Source organism: Ciona intestinalis, chromosome 6, assembly GCF_000224145.3.
Source record: "Ciona intestinalis chromosome 6, KH, whole genome shotgun sequence".
NCBI classification, from domain to species: domain Eukaryota; kingdom Metazoa; phylum Chordata; class Ascidiacea; order Phlebobranchia; family Cionidae; genus Ciona; species Ciona intestinalis.
This window is the reverse complement of record NC_020171.2, coordinates 1,356,852-1,367,054: the sequence shown is the minus strand read 5'-3', so window position 1 is coordinate 1,367,054 and position 10,203 is coordinate 1,356,852. Positions and strand designations below refer to the sequence as shown.

Sequence of the window (10,203 nt, the reverse complement as noted above, 5' to 3'; positions counted from 1 at the left end):
GGAGTCATGGGCATATAGTTTTATAATTTCTTGAAAGTTCTTTGTTTACTACTAAACGGGGCGAGAAAATAGAGGTAAAAGGTGTCCCATCTTCCCCCACCCCTACTGTATAATATATTTAAGGAGAATACCTGAGCCTTGGCCGTATGGTTTAACATCAATATCCCTGGATCAAAATCGACTGACTTCAATAAACATAGAAGCACTTTCACATTCAGAACTCAGAAGTGTTGCTTCGTTTACTATGGCTGTCAATCAGATTACTAAAATTCCTGTGAGTGTAATTTTCAATGTTAGAAACAGGTCTATGATTTGTATTATGTGTATGCATATATTTTGAGCATGCCCGTAACCCAGAGTTTACATGTTCGAGGTTCGTCGCTGCTACCACTGTAGGCTTCTATGTCCAGGAGCAAAACACTTATCAGCAATTATATTCAAACCCAGTGGTCACTTACGGGTTGTCTAAACTGTCAGCCAAAAAAATAATTATCCACAAAGTTACATACGTGGTATCTCGCAACGTTATTCGTTTTACCCCATACAATAATATAAATTTATTCATCATTTTAAAAAGATAAATATTGCTGAAGCAACGAACCAAAAGGAATCAACTGCAAAACGGCAATCGTTAAAACACGCCATTGATAAAAATTGTAGAAAAAAAACAGCGGTTAAAAGATGGGACGCTTTTAGCACATAATATATAAATATTCTGATCGTGTTTTAAACAGGTAACACCAGTCTATGGAAGTCGTAAGGATACGGTTTTATAATCTTTGAGTATTCGTGGTTTACTACCAAAATGAGACGAAAAAAATAGAACGAAAAGGTGTCCCATCTTCCCCCACCCTACTATATTTACTTTTACAGAATAAAGCCTTCACTGGTCTCACCTCAGTAAGAGAACTAACACTATCGTCGAACTTAATATCAGAGATCGAATCAGAAGCCTTCCAGGGCTTGCATTCGGTTGAGACGATTAACTTGAGGAAAAACGAACTTTCTAATCTAGATCCGGTAAATATAGAAATATTTGTGCATTATATGAATACAGCTGACTTCTGCAAAATAACTAGCTTGAAAATAAGTGCTTTTTGATTTACCATGTTTAAAAACTACATTAAAATTTATAATCCTATGTATGTAATTCATTATGATATTGCGCATTCATTTGTATACAATCTGTCTATCTAACCGCAATAAACATATTATAACAACTCTTAACGGTTAATAATAACTATAATAGCTTACCTGTTTATAACAGCTTTTCAGTTACTGCTAATACTAACTGCACAACAAAACACTCTGTACTACTACATGTATTACTAACAGAACTGGCTGCGCCCAGCGCGCCTCAGCTGATAAAAAGCGCCTCCGAGCGCGTCTTGATTACACACACTCATTCAGGCGTTTTGCAATCACATATTATCGGTCTAATGCTGATTCCGAAATGCCCTAAGCCTAAAACTAATGCTACAACTTAAACTTAGCGCCACAGAGCTATTTCAATATAGGAATGAAAACGCCATTTTAGGCGACGTGTATATCCTATATACACTCTTATACAGAATACATTTGGTTGCACTTGATTTTGTTGGTTACGAATCTTGTGGCTGGCTTTTGGCTAATACAAATGTATAAATTGTGGTATATGCTATACTGAACTCTACAATACAAAACCAATCCATCAACATTAACACTTAATTCGCTGTCTACTTAAAATAAAAATGGTCACAAAGTTATATGCATGGTAACTCGTAAGCCCGAACATCCGTGTTATAACGACTGTTATTGCCCCGCCATGCGAGGTTAAATGACATTCATTCATTTATTCTTTACTACTTCTACAGACTCCATTTGCTAGACTACGAAGCTTACGAATGCTTAACTTAGAAGGAAACAAGTTGGAAACATTAGACGCGAGTTTCTTTGATAAACTGCCGAACCTTGCCGCTCTCGCATTGGGGGATAACCCATGGAAATGTGACTGCAAGTTAGTATAACTTGCAACTGCATATATATATATATATATATATATGTGTGTGTATGATTTACATATACAGTAGTGTATTGGTATAACAGCGACAATAAGTAATACACTTAAAAGCTCATAAAAATAACCTTATATTTTACGTTCAGTTTACTTGGCTTGTTCATGTGGATTTATTCCGGAAAGCAGCTCCAAGGGAAAGCCCCGACGTGTTGGAGTCCAGAAGAACACCAGGGCAAGAACTTACAAGCTGTCACATTTATAGGTGGCGTTTCGTGATGTGTGAATTGACACACATTGTGTAGGGTACATTTTTGATATAAAATTACTCATAAAATTACATACGTGGTATAGCTCGTATAAATGGGCACGAGGTGTATAAACAGAACACCCGTGTTTGTTATATTGACTGTCGTTGCCCCCATCATGGAGGATAAATAAGTTATATGCATTATTTTTTTTGCAGTTTAACTTTTTAAAAATGTTTTTTCTCAGATTTTCAGAAGATATGTTTAGACGAATGGAAGGACGAAGCGAAAGATGACATTACTGGTCCTCCAGAAATCGAGGAAGTAATCTCAAAAATCAACGACAGCTGTTCCATTCACAACGCTACACTCCCTGTCGATATTTGCTTCATTTCAAATGATGTTTACACGAGCCCGGGTCGACACGTCAGTATATTTATGTTTTTTCAAGTGGACACTATACGCATATTTGAAAATCTTGTTCGTTTTATAGCTAACGCGGCTGACTACAGCACAGTGTGGCTATGGGTTCGAGGCCCGCTGCTGTTACTATTTTGGACGTATATATGTCCTTGCGGTATTAAATATTACTGTGTCAATTTTAGGTGTGCATACACTGTTTGAGTACGAAAGACGAACGTTTATTTGAAGCGAATGGGTCAGGTGTAGAAGCGAAAGGTATTTCATCTTTTTAGAATTAGTTTTATTTTATTTATAATGAACTAAATTAAGACATCCTATTCTACGTGTGTGATGTCTTTCAGCGAGGCACGACATCCAGGGTGCAACGACCCATTAGTGACCAATGGGTTAAAGCAATGACACATACCCTTTCAGTATCGAGCATCAAACCCAAAACCCTTTGATTACAATGCAAGCGCGTAACCACTAAGCCACCGGGCCGGACATAAAAACGCGTTTCTAAATTCTAAAAACACCAATATTCAATATGTTTATATTAAGCGACGAACGCTCAACTTTCTATTTTACATTTTACCACAGATTTTACGGAGAACAGTAACGTGTATGGTGACGTAAACATCACGTGGGATATCCCTGACGTCACGGGCGATGACGTCAGAATCGTACAACACGAAAACGGGTCCCTGTGCATTCAAAAAGTTCGGGTATGGACGGCTGCGTAATTGTGTTAACAAGTATAGTAGTAGTAATTCTATGTGTAATGTTAATGTATAGTGTTTTTAATGGTATGTTATTGTATAGTACTGTGGGTGAAGGTGGCTGTATACAGTATCCGGAATTCGTCCGTTTGGTCTGTTTTGTCCGGATTTTGCTGCCGCATGCGGAACTCGGTAATGGGTTTGCATATGACTTCGCGAGCGAATTCGCATGCCGGATACTGTGTACAGCCACCTTAAGAAGGATGACGTTAGCACATGTTATCCCATATTTCTTGATCGTTTTTTTAACAATTAACAACGATTTTTTTAGAGTATACAGTTATAGAGTATACAGTTTTTTAAGCATAGGCCTACAGTTATAATTTTGGAAATATATATTGTGTACTAAAAGGGGACGATAAGGCGAATGAAAACATGGTTATATTTTATTCCCTGACCTACTATATTTTGTCTTAAATTCTGGTTCGCCTTTTGACCTTTTAATAACGTATCATCATTCTTTAAAACAAAACGTGCCAATTCTGCCTGGATCCCAGATCCATAAACCGCCCCCATAATAGGCATATTGGCTTTCGCAGTGGTTTAGTCTATATATACCATCACCTATAATCATTATAATAACTGTGACTCGCACATGCGACTGCATTAATATTAATAGCGCATTGATATTGTATAAGCGTATAAGGTCATGACTACCGAATATGTTTTATATTTACTTTTGTCTATAAATATAGCGACCACGCTTTTTGTTCCAATTAATTGTAAATTTGTTTTAGCCGTAAGCGTGTTTTAACAACTGTTGTTTTGTCGCTATATTATGTCTTTTCGTTTACGATAGTTCCAAATCTCGCTACCGTATTCAAAAAGACAAAAAAATAATTATTAATAACATATATAAGCGCGTTAACGACGACCGCTGTTCTGTTCTTACTCCCCGTATTTTCGCCTTTTATTTTCGTTGGTGATCGAAGAGATAAATTAAGGCATTCATTCGTTCGTTTTGTAATTGCGTTTATATTTGCACAGGTTTCCGACGCTGGAGAATACGTATGTTCAGCTGAACTCAACAATATTACCGTGTTTGAAACAGTGAATATTGCAGTGTCTAATGCACCTCTTACGGTAAATTGTGTTTTTTGATTAATTACTTTTAAGTTGCGAAGTGGTTTGTATTGTTTTATAATTGGTAAATACCAATAATAAGCCTACATCCCAGATTTAAGGTGTGCCTCACTGAAGACCTCACCCTCATAAAATAGAATAGACTGAGACCAATAATTCTACATCCCAGGTCTCAGGTGTGTCTCACTTAATAACTTAACATTTTGTATTACAGGTCGCAGTCAGCGTGATAGTTGTCGTTTTCCTTCTAATCTTTATATTTATTCTGATCTTACTGCGGTGGTGGCATGGTGAGACAGAGGCAACGCAGAAATAATTGTTAATATTTGCACGGAACAAGCATGTATACATGAATGTAACTTGTTTTATCTTCGCATGGCGGGACAACGACAGTTGCAATAAAACGGGTGTTCTGTTTCATACCGATCATCATTATACGTCACGCCGCCGAATAACTCTTAACATCATTTTGTCGCCATTGAAAAGTCATTGTACGATTGAAAAATGTATATTTGTTAAATATATGAATAAATAAATGTAACTTATTTATTCTTGAGTGGCGGGAAAGACAGTCGTTATAACACGTGTGTTTTGTTTCATAAACCTCGTGCCCGCTTACGAGTTACAACTGAGGTTACTTTTTGGGCGTTTTCTGTTGCGGATTTTGTCGCTTTTTAATGGATTGCTGACAATATGGACAACCCATAAGCGACCGCTTGGTTATAGTAATAAAGAACACCCTATAATATTACATTTAATGTGTTTATTTTCGCGTACGTTTGACAACAGTTGACACATATTGCAAATTTCATCTCAACACAACAGTAAAATTATAGTAGGGTGGGGGAAGATAGGACACCTTTTTGTTCTAATTTCTCGTCCCATTTGGTAGTAAACACAGAACATTCAAAGAATTACAAAAACGTAGCCTCACGACTCACATAGGCCATTGTTAATTGTTTAAAACATGATCAGGATATTTGGATATTATGTGCTAAAGCTGTCCCATCTTCCCCCACAGTACTCTACTTAAATTGTTCGTTTTAATCCATTAACTTATGCAACATATTTTCACGCCACCCTCGCCGCCGGAACTCGGACTGGTCGTTCACTTCGTCCGGAAGAATTCGTCTTAAAAAAGTAAAAAACTATAATTTAGATCATGCCAAGTACTTCATAGTTATCTGCTATGTGTTTTAGATCGAGAATAATTAGGCGACGTTTTAAACAGGTTATATTACAATGGGGTAAGATTGATACAGTCGTGTGTTTTAGTAGTGAGGATGCGGTTATACAGTTTGGAAATACTCTTTTTACTACCAAATGAGACGATAAAAGAGAATGAAAACATGGACCATCTTACCCCAACTTAGTTTTGCTTTATGCTAACGGTTTTTTCGTATACATTATCATCATAATCAAGTATATATCTAAAGTATTACAGGTTTTCCCATTACTTTATCGCAATCCTATTAATTACAATGTATTACTCAAGCGAGAGATTGATTATACGAATTTCTACTATATTAAAATTATAATCGATTGCAATTAATTATCAAATACAGAAGAAATATAGAATTGTAATGATATCCTATAACCTATATCAGGGTAACGGAGCGTATGAAACATTATCTATAATAAAGCGATTATTCGGCGCTGTTGACAAATTAAAATGTAGGGATTAGACTTTGGAATACTAGCTCATTGCCACAAAAACTATGCGATTTTTAACGAAATATTTTACGTGTTTAAATATGACTGAAACTCCAAAAAGATTTTGAAATTATAAAATGATTTCAGATACAGAGATTTAATGTCCTCGCAATTTTACTGTAAAGTCCCACGCAACTGTCCGGATAAAATCGAATACTTAATGCCCAAGTACGCACGCTTAAATAAACAAAATAATAAACATATAACTCACAATGGTTCTGTAGTTCTGTCTCCTTTGCAAAATGAAAATCTCCCGTTTCGCTGCGCGTCTGTGGAACACAACCATTTAAACAGCATTAACTCGAACAAGTTATTATTGGAGTCCCCAGCTGCTTGCCCGTCGTTTTTAGACCCGAAAATTTGATACATATCAGAAAGACGGAACGAAGATGGGTCAGTTAGCTCCCCTCTTTGTGCGACATATGATTGACAGCCTAGAAGGTGAAAATGTTGTTAAATGAATGAATGTAACTTGGTTTATCCTCGCGCGGCAAGGTAAGGGTAGTCGTTCCAACACGGGTGTTCTGTTTCATACGCCTCGTACCCGCTTACAAGTTTTACCGCGTGGGCCTATGTAGCTTTATATAGTAGGGTGGGGAAAGATGGGACACCTTTTCGTTTAGTTTTCTCTTTCCATTTGGTAGTAAACAAAGAACATTCAATGAATTATAAAACCGTATCCTTACGACTTCCACAGACCGTTGTTAATTCTTTAAAACACGATCAGGCTATTTGGATATTATGTGTTAAAATTGTCCCATCTTCCCCCACTCTACTATATATCAGCAGAGTTTTTGGATATTAAAGCGGACAATTTAAACAAGCTATAAGTGACAACTGGGTTAAAGCAACTGACGTTAAGTGTCTTGTCCAAGGACACGTACGCCCATAAAGGTAGCAATGTTAAAATAGCCGGACTGGAATTCAATTAAAACCGACTGTTACTACTTTGGATTTTAGATCTTATAAATCACATGCACAAATTCGACAATGATATCAAAATATATCCACGTTACAATTATGTAATATGTACTTAATGAAAACATAACTACTTAATGAAAACGTAACATTGCGCATCGACTTTTGAACTGGTGAAACAAAACATAAATTACCACTGTTGTACAATTACTACACATTTCAAAACTGTTGTGTTTTTACCTGTTATAAAAATCAAACTCAAAAGGAGAGACAGTAGGTTTAAACTCTTCTGCTTTTGAAACATATTACCTTCAGCAAGCCTTGAAACTGCTAAATTATCACGTTCTTTTCCAGTTGGTTGTTCAGTTTAACGTTAACGAACTGCTTTATATAAGAGACCGCCTTGTCTGGGAGTTTTATACAGAGCGAGAATACGAAAAAAGCAAATGTGTCCGGCGCGCAGTACCAATTATTGCTTGATTCAGCAAGCTGATAGCGTGCTTGCAGTTTAACTGATTATAAACACATTGCGAAATGCAAAACCTGGTGTACCCACATATACGAAATCTAAGCCGCGAAATTGAGCCGCTTTTCTGTTCTGTTTAAGAACAAAAATTTCACAAAAGTTACAAAACCTAAATGGTAGGTGATGTTATTTTGTGAAATTTCTGCGTTTTGGTCCAAATTTGATGACGTAAAAGGGGAATCACCAAATCCGGCATTGCACATAAAACACGAAACACGATAAAAACACACAAATGAAAGAAATGCGAACTGGACGGTAAATTAATGACATTGCGCAAATTAAAGGTTCAAAATGTAAATAAGTACGTAGCAAACGGTAGGCACTTTTAATAAAAAAACGGGACTTCTTAAACGATTACTTTTGGAAATCGAATGTCAAAAACTCTTATTTTACTGTTTTTAAATTTAACAGTTTTTAAAACTAAGAACCAAAGGTTAAATGCAACAACGAAAATACATTGTGGTTGTGTATCCGTTCGCGATTATGTTATATCTAGCCAGCGAGATTCACAAATAGTCACGTGTTTTGCGTAGTACAATATCCTTATTATACTGCGTGCCAGTTATTAAAATGCGAGGCTAGTATGTAAATATAGTCACTGTTGAGTTTTAAGCGTTTTCAGCGGCAATTTACAAAAAATAAACCCGTAGAATATGTACAGTAGGTTGGAGTAAAGTGGTTCATGTTTTCGTTCTATTTTCTCGTCCCATTTGGTAGTAAACAAAGAATATTTACAGAATTAGAAAACTGTATTCTCACGAGCTCCCTAGACAGTTGTTAATTGATTAAAACACGATCGGAATATTTAAATAATATGTGCTAAGGTGTCTTCCCCCACCGTACTATACGTCCAAAAATACTTTTGTACAATGTTAACTATGTTAATCTCATTATACATACATCCGGCCACAGACGATCTAAATTACTTCCGAGCTTTTAAAAATAAATAATTCACATGCTTTAGTTTGGCAGGCGGTTCACTTGCATTATTTAGGGTGGCGGTGTATCACTTTAGACGGCTGATAAACTGTTTGGTTATTGGGGGCAAACTAATTAAAACTGGAAGCTTTTGCGGTACGACAGATGATTTTCGTTGAATATTGGTATTTTTGTTTTATTTTCCGATTTTTGTACTGTGGGGAAAGATGGATACCGTTAGCAGATAAAATAAAAAATACCCGACCGTATTATTACCAATTACAACGCTCCTTTAGAGACAGTTATATCATTTTATAAATATATAGTGCGGTGGGGGGGAGATGGGACACCTTTAGTACAAAATATATCAATATCCTGGTCGTGTTTTAAACAATTAACAACGGTCTATGAAAGTCGCGAGGACAAGGTTTTATAATTTTTTGAATGTTCTTTGTTTACTACCAAAATGTAGAATAAAAAGGTGTCCCATCTTCCCCCATCCTACTATACTTTGTTTACTACCAAATATGACGATAAAAAAGTGAAAACATGAACCATCTTACTTTAAACTGCTATATATATTAACGAGGTTTGATTAATGATTTTCCTATTTTGGCATTATAAACTAAATTTAAATTTAAATTATTTGACCGTGTGCAGAGTACGTCACGTGATATTGGTAATTAAGTGACGTCACAGTTTATTGACGTCACAGACTATGTTTAAAACGCTTTTCAGCCAAACTGGTTATCGTTTATTATTAATATTAAACCTAAATTGGCGAAAATGCATTTTTGTCAGTCTGTGAATAGAGAAAAGGACTTAACCGATTAAAGGATTATGGACGTATAATTGAAATACATATAACGTTACCCAAATACTCATTCTGTTTTAATGGTAAAACGGACGGTTATGAGAAATATATTTGATTGATTAGTTTTTAGAAACTGATTAAGCTTAATGATCAGTAGCGGTGTACTGTGTGTAGATTGAGTTTCGATTTTGTGATGAACCGTTTTTAATGAAATGTGTCCAAAATTACGTTTTATGTTAGAGTTTTTAAAATGTATTAGATTAGGAACGTTTAGGCATTTAAGTCGTTTTAAAAAGTCCCGTTTCGTAAAAACATTTAGACGCGCGTTGGAAAATGTTGCGAGCTTCATAAAAATCGCCCGATTTTCGTTGAAAGGCAGCAAAAAGTGATGCCAAACTAAAAACGTGCGGGTTAGGCAGCAAGAAAAGCCAGTGTTGCAAAAACGTTAAAATCGCGCGTATTCCTGAAAAACGGGTTTCGTTCTGTGAAAAAATGAGGAAATTTGTTAGTTGGGTAAATATGATTAAATTTTTAAAATAAAGAAATATATAAAACACATTTAAACGGTTTGCAGTTGGAATTTAAATGTCTTTGATGCAAAAAATACGAATTTCGGTAGGTGTTATAAAAAAAGTTACGGAAATTATAAAAATTAAAACTGATTGGGAAAAATATTTCCTCAAATCATTTTATGGCCAAAACATACTAAAAAATCTCACAAAAAAACAACTTAGAATTGGAATAAGCTGCTGGTAACATTTTTTCCTTTTTGGAAAAAAAGAATTTAGTAAAAAATAAACAGCTCTAAC

The 10,203-nt window shown here is 35.6% G+C and overlaps 3 protein-coding genes across 3 annotated transcripts in view; 1 reads left to right on the top strand and 2 right to left on the bottom strand.

The window, feature by feature from the left end:
- LOC100181282 (ankyrin and armadillo repeat-containing protein-like) overlaps positions 1-232 on the bottom strand; it is a 17,108-nt gene extending 16,876 nt beyond the window's left edge. Inside the window, exon 1 of the mRNA XM_026834877.1 lies at positions 132-232. The gene's annotated coding sequence lies outside the window, so the exon portion shown is untranslated. The remainder of the gene's footprint in view (positions 1-131) is intronic.
- The window catches only part of LOC100178926 (slit homolog 1 protein), a 6,282-nt gene extending 1,357 nt beyond the window's left edge, over positions 1-4,925 (top strand). The window contains exons 4-12 of the mRNA XM_002125708.4: positions 124-274; positions 874-1,020; positions 1,854-1,996; positions 2,143-2,258; positions 2,489-2,667; positions 2,847-2,919; positions 3,244-3,368; positions 4,410-4,505; positions 4,720-4,925. Coding sequence (XP_002125744.3) covers positions 124-274; positions 874-1,020; positions 1,854-1,996; positions 2,143-2,258; positions 2,489-2,667; positions 2,847-2,919; positions 3,244-3,368; positions 4,410-4,505; positions 4,720-4,821 — 1,132 coding nt within the window. The 3' untranslated portion in view covers positions 4,822-4,925. The remainder of the gene's footprint in view (positions 1-123; positions 275-873; positions 1,021-1,853; positions 1,997-2,142; positions 2,259-2,488; positions 2,668-2,846; positions 2,920-3,243; positions 3,369-4,409; positions 4,506-4,719) is intronic.
- Positions 4,926-5,263: 338 nt separating this feature from the next.
- On the bottom strand, positions 5,264-8,904 carry LOC101242583. The gene is made up of 3 exons (XM_004226101.4): positions 7,377-8,904; positions 6,430-6,652; positions 5,264-5,636 (listed from the first exon to the last, which is right to left on the bottom strand). The coding sequence occupies exons 1-3, from the start codon at positions 7,438-7,440 to the stop codon at positions 5,549-5,551; spliced, it is 375 nt and encodes a 124-aa protein (XP_004226149.1). The 5' UTR covers positions 7,441-8,904; the 3' UTR covers positions 5,264-5,548.
- Between the last annotated feature and the right edge of the window lie 1,299 nt (positions 8,905-10,203).